General features: G+C 28.0%; 1 protein-coding gene across 1 annotated transcript; it reads left to right on the forward strand.

The window, feature by feature from the left end:
- The first annotated feature begins 8,996 nt into the window (after window positions 1-8,996).
- On the forward strand, window positions 8,997-14,880 carry LOC107421271 (lysine histidine transporter-like 5). Its single transcript, XM_016030477.4, has 8 exons — window positions 8,997-9,023; window positions 9,122-9,312; window positions 9,518-9,901; window positions 12,339-12,738; window positions 13,249-13,354; window positions 13,608-13,699; window positions 13,830-13,898; window positions 14,648-14,880. Exons 1-8 carry the CDS (start codon window positions 8,997-8,999, stop codon window positions 14,744-14,746), a joined length of 1,368 nt encoding a protein of 455 aa, XP_015885963.3. The 3' UTR covers window positions 14,747-14,880.
- Window positions 14,881-15,242: the final 362 nt, after the last annotated feature.

The following is a 15,242-nucleotide window of genomic DNA, read 5'->3' on the forward strand; positions in this document are numbered from 1 at the left end:
ATTTTTTACAACTTTAGGAATACAAAAACTAGACACTGATGGGTTCAATTATATTATGAATCATTTGGGTCTAGTATCCCAAATTGAGTTTTTCAATCATGGTCAACTTTAAGGAATTAAACCTTCTATTAGTTTCTAATAACCTCTAGGAAAATATTAGCAGCTAGAATTTAGTCCTTGATTGTCCAAGTTAAATCCAATTTTATCTGATATATACATAAATTGAATTATATTCAATATTTACTCAAAACTCAATTATAATAGGCAATCTATATATCAACAGAAAGCCCATGAAATGGGTAACATGATGGTATGCTCATCTCGATCAATCATAACCAGTGGTGACCAAAATCTAATCGAAAAACTTTAGTCAAACTTCACGTTGATAGATTTCTTAAACATTGAGGAATTCAAGCAAAATAAGGCTAGATAAGGATTTAATAAGTCCAAAATAGGGAGGAGTTTGTGGCCCCAAGGCTAGAAAACTACCAAATGTCAGCAATTGGACCTAACGAGCTTGTCAACATTTTAGGCAAATCCCAGCATGTGGAATCATCTTTCAGCTTGGGTTTTGGTTGGTCAACCAATAAGGAAGTGGGTAATTCAATGAAGGTAGCAATGTAATGGAACTTGGCCATATCATTATGGGTGATTTTTGGTTACTAGCTTAGGTCATGTGGATGAAGGTTTGTTCAACTATTCCTCAGATTGTTAGGGGTTTTTGGGTGCAATTTTGGTATTTTCATTGTTGTTTCCCACATGAAGGTGATTAGTGCCTAAGTATTCATACACATCTATGTCAATTTAGAGTAAAGCAGATAAAGGTACTGATACTAATAATTTACTAAAGCATATAATTTGACAGATCCATGATTTTTAAAATGTGACTTAGAATTAAGAGTGCCACCAGTATAAAAACTTGTGTTAACAAGCTCTACGGAATGGTGTATCGATCAAAACCAAAATTTGACCTTACAAAAAGTCAACATTTAGACCCACATGCAATCAAATTTATCAAACCAAGTTAAACTTATGTAATTGAGTACTACTTGGCACGGGTTGTTATATTGTTCAGCTCTAGCATTATTGTTTAAACAATGATAAACATGTTTTGGTCTTTTATGAATGAGACTTCGTGTGTATATAGATTGTGAATTTAGTTCCCACCATATGTTGGGTACCTAGTAATATGGCAAATGGTAAGTATTAAGAAAACTCTCAAGTTATTAATACCATTGATCAAGAAGAAAAATGAACGAGTAAAATATCAAGATGCCATGATCAAGGAGCAATGATGAAGGTGTGACTCTCTACTATTAGGGATGTATCAGTGGTAATTTCCAAAATGAGCAAAGTCAACTCTTATGGTCTCTTTATATAGATATTCTTTTGATTGCTCACAAAATTATTCTCCTTATTATGCTATGCGTCTTTTGTTAAGCTCTATAATTAGAGCCTATTATGTTTATATTAATTTAATTCATTTTATTAAGTTAGCAATGGGAATTTTTGTATTTCTCATCTTAATCTCTTTCATCTTCTTATTCTAATCTTCTTAATGGTATCATAATGAGCTTGATCCATGCTTATAGCTTCCACAAAATTTATTTTTCAAGTTTATTTTTATGCATGTTAACTTTCTTTCTATTAGTTTACAATATGGTTTTTTTGTTTTCTTTCAATTAATTTCAAATATGTTTTCGAGTTTTTTTTTTTTTTTTTTAAAGGCACAACAAAGATGATGGCAACAATTGAGATCCACAAAAATAAACTGTTGTCCAAGAAAAAATGGTGGAATCTTCAAGAAAATACGAAGTATATATACCAAGATGTTAAGGTATTACGTTACATGCTCACATTAAAGAAGTTTGTGCATTGTATGGTAAATCAATATTCAATTTCAATATTATCTTTTCTTTAACTATATTTTCTGTAGATGCATCAAGTTGTTAAAAAATAGATAAATAAATAAAGAGAGAAAGGAAATAGTTGGCCACCATATTTAAAAATAAAAAATAAAAAATGCAGCAAGATGATTTATTTATTTGGTTCAAAATAAAAACCCTACAAAAGGTGTTTTGCTTAAAAAAAAAAAAAAAGTAAGTTTTCATAACCTTAACTAGTATTCAAGTTCAATTGTTATTCTATAGAAAATACAAATTCTTACTCCTAAAAGTAATGTTTAGATGTTGTATCTTCAATCAAATGACAAACTATGCAATCTAGCAAACAGGTTTATGGATTGATGTAAAAAACAAAACAAAAAAACAAAAAAAAAAAAAACCAAAAAACAAAACAAAGAACAGAAAACAAAAACACCCAAAAAAAAATCTCTAGAAAATTAATCATCTTGATGGGTGTGGCTTTAAAGGAGAAGTTTTTAAAAAGAAGCAAAGGCACCTACAAATTCAAAATGAAGTAAAAGAAACCAAAAAAAAAAAATATATTCACATATTTTCATATATGTGTAGCCGACTACTTGAAAAAGAATATATATGTATATACATATATACATATTTTAAAGAGGAAGGTAGGTCTGTATTTTCTTACTCTAATAGCAAGTTGGACATTCATCTTCATTCATACTCCAATTTAAATAGGCACATTAAGAAAACAAACTAAGTCATAATGCCATTGATCAAGGACCAAAAATGAATGAGTAAATCATCTAGATACTGTTGATCAAGAATGAATGCGTAAATCTTTACAATTAAGGAGGTATTAGTGCTAGTTTTTAAAATAAGCAGAGTCAATTTCTATGATCTATATATATATATATTTCTTTGATTGCTCATCAAATTGTTCCCCTAATTATATTATATATCTTTTGTTAGGCTTTATAAATAAGCATGTTATTTTTTTTACAAATTCCATCAATTTAATTGATTTAGCAATGAAAATCTTTGTATTTCTCATTTTCCTTTCTTCCATCTTCTTAAACTTCTTCACCAAGGGTTGCCACTTACCCAACTAGAGTTTTGGTATTAAATCATTAATTATGATAGTACCCTCAATATTTGACACATCAACATGTTCCACCTTATATTAGGAACATGCTTCCCAAAATTTTCTAGTTAAGGAATCCGTGACTTTACTAAAGTAGGGGTTTTTACATGATAACTGCTAAGATTTACCACATCCTATCTGTAATTTTAGATTTAAATTCAAATATTAATATCACTTTATCCAATGGTTAAATTTTTGCTATGTAAGCATCTTTAATTTAATCATATCAAGGATTCCTTATAAGAGACTCTCTCTCTCTCTCTATATATATATATATATATTATATTTATATAGAAATGATTTCATCAAATCATAGAAAAATTTGTAAAAACTACAACACTATGCACCTATAAAGGCACAATTGTATAATTCATGGACTTGTTAATGAAAAATGCTCTTTGTCACCACTAATAAACGATCAATAATACGATCTACATGCCAGATAATAGTTTAAATGGTAACCATTAAACAATTTAATGTTAGGGTTTCAAAATAAAAAATAATATAATTAAATGATCCAATTAAAATTTACCACATAATCTGTTGATGTTTATCAGTGGTAACAAAAAATAAAACTCTTTGTTAATAGAGTCGCATACAAAGGAAAGAGTATAGTGGATAGAAAAGGTAACATTTAGTGCATATATTTGGCCATGATTTCAAAGTCAGAAAATTGTTTTCTAAAACACATAAAGTGTTGGACCACAAGTTTTTTAAAACAATTATCAAAACAAACAAAAAAAAAGTTGTTTGAAGTTACATTTTCAAGCTCTCTAAAAATACAATAATGGAATTTGTTGGTACCATTGCTCCCATATTATACTCAAGAACCCATTACCTACCCATTTTAAATACTAAATGGTACCAATCCCATTTGCACGCCTTCAATTTTGTCATAATTATATTTAGGTCCTACATCAATGGAAACTTATCATTAACCTTTTTTTAATTTTCTATATTTATCAAAATGTACTCATTTGTCAATTTTTTCAGTTTATTTTTACAAGTAAAGACCATAAAAATGTCAAAAACTAGTGTATTATGAATGAATAATATTGTAAAAATACAACTATAGCCATTAAATATTAAAACTAACTGTTATGAACTGACAGATGAAGCTTAATTGATGATTTTTAAAAAATGTGAGACTTAATTGTAATTAAAACAAAATTGAGAGGGCCTAAATGAAATTTTTCCATATTAAAATATCAACATCAAATCCTACAAAGCTTGTAAAAGGAAAAAAATTATCAAATTCTTATTAATTAGTTTCGTAAAATAATTTTCTATTCTATATTTGGAGAACCATTTTCTAAATACCAAAAAAAAGAATGATCGAATAGGCTAATATGTTTTTTATTTTTCTTTTTTATTTTCCATTGAAGGTATTATTTAGTTGCGTTACTTGTGTATGATCTATTTATGCTTTAAATGATAATTAGGTTTTTCACCTAGCAATAAGATTAAAAATATTATTAAAAAAAAGAAAAAAAACAAATTAGAATCATTTCAAATTCTTTGTAAAATCAGATTGATTTGATAAAAGCTTTTCCTTTTGCTATCATAAATTACTATTGTAGTAGTCATTTGTCATTTATGTTTATTTAATCTTTCAAAAAAAAAAACATAATAACAATAAAAAAATTAAAAACATAAATGTTACCAAACGATCTTTAATATTGAGAAACCACTACTAATAATGATAAGGATTAATTTTAATGCATCCCTTAATGTATAACTTTCATGACCTGTGAACTCTAGACATTAATGCGAGGTAAAAAGAGACATGAATAGTAAACAATACTTTGGAGTAGATTGTAACAACCAATGGTGAATCAGTGTAAAGGCTATGAAGATAAATGTGGGCGAATACAAGGCACTAGGAAGCTATCTGGTGTGTAATTTCACATTACCTAAATATGGAACAAGAATGATTTAAATGTAAAAATAGTTATTCTCTTAAAAAACCAAGTCCTTTTTATATTAACTTCAAGATTCGAAAGACCTTTAAGGTTAATTACACTCTAATAAAAGCAATTTCAAGATGGGTGACCCTCTAAGAAGTTTAAATAAAAAATCACATATTGTCTGAAGTGTGATGATCAAATCGGGGTCGATATCGGTGGAGCACGAGAATGATGGGGTGTTACTGATTGTATCACAGTCTATACCTAGTCAAAAGTGTGTCAGCGGTGACACTGAACTTCAAGAGGAATGTATTTTAAGATATATGAACCCTAGAGGATGTGAGATTAGAATGGGTAAGATCAATGAACAATATATTGAGGTGAATTATAATGACCAGTGGTGAATTGGTGTAAAGACTATTAAGATAAGTGTAACAACCAGTATGGGCATATATGGAATAGGGGATGATTTAAATGTAATGATAGTCACTTTTATAACGTTAAGGTCCTTTTAGAGCAATTGACTCCAAAGTTCAAAAAAACTCCAAAATTAAGCATGCTCAGGCGATAATAATCCAAGGATGGGTGACCTCTTGGAAGCTGTGAACAAAAAACCATATACCAAGTGTAGTGGCTAAATTATGGATAATATCGATAAAGAATGACAAGTTTGCTAGTGTAGATGGGGTGTTAATAATAGTATTAGAGGCTGTATCTGATCATAAATGTGTCTGTGGGGATGCTAGTACCCAAGAGGGCAGATTGTGATGACTAGTGTTGGCAGGTGCAAGAGGCACTAGCAGACTACTTGATGTCCAATCCCATATCGTCCAGGTGTGGAATGGAAGATGGTTCAATTATAATGATAGTCACTTTCATAACACCAAGGACTTTTCAGAGTGATTAGCTTCAGAGTTTGAAAGAACTCCAAAGTTAAGAGTACTCAGACAAGAGTAATCCAAGGATGAGTGACTTCCTAGGAAACTATGAACAAAAAATCTCATACCGAATGCGGTGACTAAATTACGGACAATATTGATGAAAAATAACAGGTCCACTAGAATAGGCGGAATGTTACAATAAGTATGGGCAGGTGCAAGACAATGGCAAGCTACCTTACGGGCAAAGTTTACCTAGTATCTAATCTCACATTGTCGAGGTGCAGAATAGTGATAATTCGAATATAAACATAGTCATTTTTTTAACGCAAAAACCTTTTTAGAGAAATTAGCTTCAGAGTTCAAAAAAACTATGGTGTTAAGCGTGCTCTAGTTAGGCGGTCCTAGAATGAGTGACCTCCTAGAAAGTCCAAATAAAAAATTTCATATCGTCTAGAGTGTGGTGGCCAAATTGAGGATGATATTGGTGGAGCAAGTGATGGGAGTGTTACATAACTTCTCCTTTTTATATATTCATATATGCATACAAAAATAATCTACTTTTTATATATTCATATATGCATACAAAAATAATCTAAGTATGGGTGATCTCACAGAAAGTCTAGTATAATCTGGAGTTGTAAAGGCGGTTAGATGATACTTCATCAGATGATTGTACAAAGATTAGATGATTGTACAAGGAAGGTGGTAAGTTATAGAAAAAAAGAATAGAAAAGAATGATTGTACAATCTTTGAAGCCAGTATGGATAAAAGATCTTCCTATGTTATACTATTCAATCTACTTTATATATATTCATATATGCATACAAAAATAATATAAGTATGGGTGATCTCACAGAAAGTCTCATATAATCTGGAGTACGATGACTAAATTGGAAATAATATTGGTGAAGAAAGAACGTGATGGGGCATTACATAACTTCTTCTCCTTCTTTATATATTTATATATACATACAAAAATACTTTGGTGGAAAAAATTGTCTATCACATGGAAAGGAAAAACTGTCTACAGCAGTCAAATTGTGTAAGTCATGTTTATTTTATGCCTGCGAATGGTTGTTGCCTACTATAAGGTGGTTGACTTCGCTTGTAGTAGTGGATTTGTACATACTTACACATATATATACATATAAGAAATTGTAAATTAATTATAAAAGTGTCCTTCTATTTTAAACTAATTATTTACATCCTTCGTAGGTTGTTTTAGATTTATGAATGATATTAATCTAAAGTATACAAAGGAAATAATATAAGAGAAAGATGGTGACATTTTGATATTGATGATATTTTTTAAACCAACCAACTTGTACATATTTAGGTTAAACCTATATTGATGATATTAGAATTAGATTTTTCTTTATCTTTTGTATTGCTATAAGGTTTGTAATTAAGCAATGTATATATTATTTGATTAAATAGGTTCATTTTATTGTTCACTTTGTCCATATATGTTCATATACAGATTTTAGTAGTTTATTATGTTCATATTTGTTCAGTAATGCATTTTTTATTGGAATTTTACTATTTGTCACTACTAGCAAATATCATTAATTTATGTTGCAAATTTGAATTGAGTATTTAGTTTTATTTTTCTTTATATTAAAATTCTAAAAATAAACTATTTAATTATAATTATTTAAATTGTCATCTAAAATACAGATTCCACCAATAATCGTTGATCACCATAACAAGTAGCATTTTTTAATTAATTTTAGTTATTAAAGCAACCTGTTAAGTGATAAAGGAAATCCCAATTTTACAATCATTACTTCCATCTAACATGAGTTTAACTCTCTCAATATATATATATATATATATATATATATGAGAAAAGTCATTCACCAGTGTATATATATTTATATATGATATCCTCCTTAGACTTTGACATAGTTTCAATTTGCCCATTCCCTAAATTCTTTTTACAGCTTCTGAAAATTGATCGGTTATTATTCAAATTGATTGTTTTTATTTCTAAAATGATTACAATATTTCAAAATATTTATAAATTTTTTTTAACACCACACGCATCTATGAATGATAAGAGCATGTCACTTCAAAAATTAGAATTTTTTAGGAAAATTGAAATAAAAATGAATAAATTTATTGTACAAAAACTCTTACTAATATCAAATGATTTTATAAAAATTGCAATAAACAAAATAATTTAAAGGTTGTTTTAATGCATAGACAATTATGATTTAATAAAAAGAAATTCATGACTTAAAGAAAATAGTAGAAATTTATATAAATGGTAAAATAAGGACAAAAATAAAAACTTGCTGGAAAATGAATTTACTACAAGACAATGGATGTCTACAAAACTGCATAGAGATTTTAAGAGAAAGTTTTATAATGGAGTTTTGTTGTATGGAGGGGATCACTCTTCATGTTGTAGTAGTTTCATTTTATACGCTTTTTACTGCTGTGCTGAATATGGAAATTCTTTAAAAAATCCTGCTAGCATTAATCTTAATTCCATAATCTTTTATGGAGGAAATTAAATCCATTTCGAATTTGAATTCAAATTATAGACATAAAAAGTCAGCTAGCTTCAAATAATAATAATAATCATAATAATAATAATAAATATTAAATTAGATGGTACGTCCATGTTTATCCCCAGACACATGTTTGATTACTAAGGCTGAAATGTTTTCCACGATCAACCAGTTCAAGTACTCTCACTTGTTTAGATCTGTCACATATCATTATATACGGTCTGGCTCTGTCTCACACACACATATATATCTTAATTTCTCTCTTCTTTTTTTCTTTTTTTTTTATTCAGTGAATTTTTATTTTATTTTATTTTATATGTATTCGTAATTGTCCTAATGACCTAGTTCCTAAGGAAACTCCTTATTTTAAGACCCAAAAAAAAAAAAAAAAAAAAAAAAGTTGCAGATAATGTTATCAGTTTTTCTTTCCTTTATTTTCGAGCTTTAAATTGATCAACTGCTAAAACGTGTTCAATGTTTTTCAAAATAACCATGACTATTTCTATTTCAGACCCACCAAATCAGGATCTCTAGGATACCCAACTCATTCACTTAACTTTCTTTCATTTTTCTTGCAGAATTCTATATAGATTTATCTTCTATATAGATTTATCTATTAACTTTTTTCTCATCAGATTACAACTACTTCATCTAATTAAGAGCTGGTAAATTTACAGGATTAATCATGTGCAACCGTGATCAAGCTCAAATGGTATTTTTTATACGTGTGTTTGTGTAGATATACATATATGCATATATATTGTGTTGAGATTTTGTATTGAATGCTATATATATGCAATGTAAATCCAGGAAACTATTGAAAGTGGAAATGGAAGCACTTCTGAAGTATCAAGCAGAGAAGAGCAATTTGACATCAATAGCTGGTTGCCCATAACAGCTTCAAGGAAAGCAAAATGGTGGTATTCAGCTTTCCACAATGTTACAGCTATTCTTGGTGCAGGAATACTTGGCTTACCATTTGCCATGTCACAACTTGGCTGGTACATATACATTAAAATTTTACATGCTTATTTCATTTTTTTACTACCAATATATTTTCATTTTGATTCCCAATTTTCTTTCAAAAAGACCAATGAAATTTAAAAGTACTAATAAATTTTCTTTCATTTATGCATATGATATTTCAGAAACATATAGATATACAGTCTAAATCAATTTTTTTTTTTTTTTTCGTTTGCTATATAGGATCCCTGGAATTGCAATGATTGTGATATCTTGGTTGATAACTTTTTATTCATTTTGGCAACTAATCGAGTTACACGAAGCAGTTCCCGGCAAGCGATTCGATCGGTATCATGAATTAGGGCAACATTGTTTTGGACAAAGTCTTGGGTACTGGATAATAATGCCTCAACAAATGACTGTTCAGGTGGCTACCTCCATTGTTTACACAGTCACAGGTGGAAAGTCATTGAAGAAGTTCTTTGATCTTCTTGTTCCAAGCATGAGTAATGTTAGACAAACATATTACATCCTCTTCTTCACCTGTGTTCAATTTTTCATCTCCCAGACTCCCAACTTTAATTCTTTGAAATCAGTTTCCCTCCTTGCAGCTATTATGTCTTTTGGGTACGTATAAGAACATTATAATTTTTTTCTTGGTTACTGTTTTGCTTCCTTATATTATATGTTATATATATTTATATGAGAAGTGAAAACAGTAAGACATGTACTTGTCAAATTACCATTCCTTACCAAAAAACTTAAGCTGAGATGGGGAGGTGGATTTCGTTATTACATTTGTACTTTTTTAACACTCGTCTCAATTGTAAGCATGATTATTTTCTAGATTTTTTTTTTTTTATATCCTTATATATGATTCTTTTAGATAAAATTGTCAAGTTTTAAACAAACAATCTTATCAATCTCATATTCTGATACTATAGTGAACTATACTATTATTTTTAAAAATTTAAATTAATGTATAAATGAATTTAGAGTCGCGGTTGTTTTTAAAATTTTGTTAATAATTGTATTTGTTACACGTAAATTTTTTCAATTTTATTAGTTTGCTTCCTCACATAAAAAGCTCCTAGGTTTTTAATGAGGGTCAAAAATGTAAACTATGTCATACATTAAATGTCTTTAATTTCCTTATTAAGTTTTCTTTTATTCTGAAAAGGGAAATAAAGCTTAGTACTTATTAAACGTTAGAGTCTCTGCCATTCAAAATACTTTTAAACATAACTCTCAAAACTCTCATCCACTGTATGTAACATAAATCACATAAAAAAAGAAAACAAATAACGTTCTTTTATTTATTTAAAAAATTTCTGTCTTTGAATTTTTTTTTCTTATTATAGAAGTGTATTTCCTTTGAATCTTATAAATATATTTCTATTGTTTTTTTATATTGTATGCTTAATTATTATTATTAGAACTCTTTTCATGTATATATTGTTCACAAAATTAAATGTTAATTATTGATCATATGATTTTTTTTGAATTTATAAAAATGCTTTATATTTTACTTTTTCTTTTTATCATAAGTAGCGGCGGACCCACGTGAGGTCCAGGGAGCAATGCCCCCTCAATTTTTTTTTTTTAATTTTTTTTTTTTCAAAATTTTCATTTATTTTACTAATTTTCCCTATATAGCCGTGCTGTGCCCACTCCATCCCACATATGGGCTTGCTTTTTTAGTAATTTTCTATCATTTACCTACATTATTATCATTTTTGATTTTTGCACATCTCTTTTTATTTTTCTTATCTATCCACTTTTTATTTTTCCTATTTCACTTATACAAAATTTTATCATGCTTTTAGAGTTTATATTTTGTAATACTTATTAGAAATTTCTATATCATGCTATTTAATTAATAGTTAATATAAAAATAGATTTATAATTCAAATTAGAAATATATTTTTTAACATTATAATATTTATTTAATTACTCTTGGTTTATATGGAAATTTATATAAACTGTTGGCTTTAATGAAAAAAAAATTTTATTACTTTTTTCATTTTTATAACTTATTTTTGTAAGAAATTTTATATATTTAAAATATATGTTAAAAATTGGAAGAGCTATGATGAGATATCTATAAATAAAGCATTCATTTTATGACCACTAGGGGATTATGTTGAAACATATACTTTTAAAAGGATTTTGTTAGAGTTTAAAATATAATATATATATATATATATGTATATTAAAAAAATTGTTTTAGCCAATATCCTAATTAGTTGGATTTTAAAATAATTAAATTTGTTGTATTTCAACTTATGTAATTATTTCTTTAAATCATATATGAGAAAACAATCAATGTATAATATAATGTAATGGTGCGCCCCAGGAAAAAAAATTCTAAGTCCGCCACTGATCATAGGGTCTTATTTGCATCATAAATTATAGTTTTTTTTTTTTTTTTTCATCGTACTTTAATGATCTTTTTGTCATTTTTTTCTTTTTTGGTTCAAATTAAGTTACATTTTTCGTAGTTTAATTTTTGTGCATAATTACATGAAACTATTTTCTGCTTTTATAGCTAATATCAAATTTTCTTATCATAATGTGTTTAGTATTTATGAATAGATAAAGTTAATTACATAATTTAATTTAAGAATTATATAAGTAGCTAAAGTTCTTCAAAAACATAAAGAAACACAATAAAAAAAGAAAAGAAAAGAACAGGTAGCTAGACACTTTTTAAAGAAAGTTTAAATCAAATATGACATCGATAACAATCACATTTTTTCCTGATTAGGTTAAATGATAGCCACATGCAGTTTATTTTTTAAGAAAATACATATAAATGCACAAAAAAGTTCATCTTTTTACAACTTTTTTTTTCTTTTTCTTTTTCTTTTTTTTCTTTTTTGTTTTTTTTTTTTGGTCTTTCGTTTATGTTTATATTTTTCCCGACCATTAACATTCTAGCTCCACCCTGAGCTGATGGGAGGTGGGTCAGTGCTCAAGTGTGTATGTGTATATATGGATGCAATTTCGTAATATAAAGTGCTAATTGTATGTATATTATATTATGGCACATATATTGTTACAGATATTCAATGATTGCCTTTGTTGCATCTACAATTAGAGGAATTGAACATCACAGAGAAGTTGTACATGGAGTCAGATCTCATACAACAGCAGGGAAAATATTTGATAGTTTGAATGGAGTAGGAACAGTAGCCTTTGCTTTTGCAGGACACAGTGTGGCCTTAGAGATTCAAGCCACAATTCCATCAACTCCAAACAATACATCAAAAAAGCCAATGTGGAAAGGTGTTGTGGTGGCTTATATTATTGTGGCCTTCTGCTATTGCTCAGTTGCAATTTCTGGGTTTTGGGCATATGGCGATGCGGTTGAGGATGATGTCCTCATCTCACTAGAAAAACCTCCTTGGCTCATTGCTCTTGCCAATCTTATGGTGTTTGTCCATGTCATAGGAAGTTATCAGGTAATTTTGAGATAAAATCAATACTTATAAATGGTAATATTAATTCATATTGGATATAATCCTGTCTCCTTTATTGGTCAAAACTGATATAGTAAAAAAGTATCAAAATTTTCTTTATCAACTTTTATATTGTTTTAAAAGTAAGATTTAAAAATGTCTAGTGATTTCGTTAAAAACATATAGATTCAATTTACTATTTAAAATTTTAGTAGTTAATTAGATTGATATAGGTCACAAATATTTTTTTAAAACTTTGATCTAAAAACAATAAAACGATAGACAAAAGAGAGATTTTAATAGTTTTACCATGAAAGTGTCCTGGTAAAAAAAAATTACCCAATATATATTATCTTAAAAATGTGATACCTTTGAAATGTACAGCTATGGTTAATTTGGTTTGTTTTAGATGCTGATACACGTTTGTATTATAAGTTCAGCTAAAAAGTTCGAAAGATTGTCCATTGAAATTATATTTATACTAACAATAAAAAATAAAATTTTATGTTTAAGGTGTTTAGTATGCCAATATTCGACATAATTGAATCCTGTTTGGTACAAAAGATGCATTTTACTCCTGGAAGACCTCTGCGAATTGTTGCTCGGAGCACATATGTAGGTAAGCAAGCTAGTTTTCACTGGTTTTTGGTCAATCCTTAAAATTTTTCATATTAATAATAAAAACTTTTAACTTTATCTATCGTTGTCCCAAAAAAAAAAAAAAAAACAAAAAAAACAAAACAAAACAACAAACAACAAACAACAAACCTTTCTACTCACTGTTAATGTTGCAGTGTTAATTAAAACTAATTGGGATGCTGGTAATATGAATCATATATTGGGCTGGTAATTTTTTTTTTTTTTTTTAACAGCTACAGCAGGATTTATCGCAATGTGCATTCCTTTTTTTGGAGGATTATTAGGGTTCTTTGGAGGCCTTGTGTTTTCATCAACATCATATTACGTAAGTTTTTTTGTGCATATGATATTAACTGTAAAATATGTTCCTCCTTTTCTTTACTTTTTTGGTTACAATTGTTTTATGTATTAATTAATTAGTTGAATTTTTTTGTGTGTACTTTTGACACATTCAGATGCCTTGCATTATGTGGCTAGTCACCCAAAAACCTCAAAGGTGGAGTTTTCATTGGACTGCATCATGGGTAAGTTTATACTTAGATTATAACCTTTAATCTTGATGCTTATTTAAAGAAAAATTATATTTGTCATCAGTTCTCACTTAAAAGTTAATACATAAAACTTTATATCTTTCAAACAGTAATGCTACAGCACCACGCTAAACTAATGTGGCAAAATGATAAAATATATAAATTAAATATGGATCAAAAAAGCTTTAGAGGATAAGTGAAATTCAATACAAGCTAATAAAAAAGGATTCTTCATAAACAGCTTAATGCTTAGCATTATTTTGTATAATTGATTGCATGTAGATGGCCGAATTTAAGTTTCGTACGTATATATATTTTCTAGATTAAAATCACTTATACAACTCTTTTAAAATTAAAATTGTAAGGAAAGAAGGATATAAAGATAAATATGAAATTTAAAATGATGTGTTATGATATATTGGGAAAGAGTAAACATAATCATTTCTGGGACCCAAATATGAGGTTCATATGTACGTGTTTATGGAGTACGATATTCATATATTCCCAAAGTTCTAGAATTTTTTTCTTTAAAGAATATGTTAACAAGTCAATTAATTAGTTCAAACTAAAAATCTAAAAATCTAGTTGGGTATGACAATTTTTAATACATACTTGCTACATCTAGATTTCCAGTTCTATAATATTGGAATTATGTTATCAAATTTCATTATTAATTGACTGTATAGGCGTGCAATTAATCGACTGTTTATATTCCTTAGCAATATGTGCATGGTGAATTTCAGATCTCGATCATCTTTGGGGTCCTGCTTGCAACTCTTTCACCAACTGGTGGATTTCGACAAATTATCATATCTGCCAAGACTTACAAATTGTTTTCTTAATACGCTAAGTAGATTGGTTGCATATATTTTTTATCTTGTTGTTTGAAGGAACACTTCAGAATTAGAATTAGTATTAGAATGCATAGTATATGTGAAACTGTGATGGAAGCTAGGATAGATATTAGCGGTTACTTATCCAAAGTTTACTAATCAATTAAGACTCAAAATTTAGTTTTTTTTTTTTTTTTTTTAAACACCTTCTTTGTATAATGTGTTCTCATGTAAATTCTTAAATCATATATATTCAAATTAATCACAAATTTGCTCTCATTTGTCTTTATATTAGTCTCCATCGGAACAATACAATAGTTTTATCACTATTTTATCTCGTAAAGATCTAGAGGTTGAATTTATGATGTAATCTATATGAAAATGAATTATATAGAAATATTTGACCATTATAAATATCGATAATAGAAGAGTATTTTAATAAACCATCTAATTTATTTTAATTTTGAAAATAAGAGAAATAATATTTTTATTTCCATTTTAGTTT

The sequence above is a fragment of the Ziziphus jujuba genome, chromosome 5 (genome assembly GCF_031755915.1).
Source record: "Ziziphus jujuba cultivar Dongzao chromosome 5, ASM3175591v1".
In the NCBI taxonomy this organism is placed as follows: Eukaryota; Viridiplantae; Streptophyta; class Magnoliopsida; order Rosales; family Rhamnaceae; genus Ziziphus; species Ziziphus jujuba.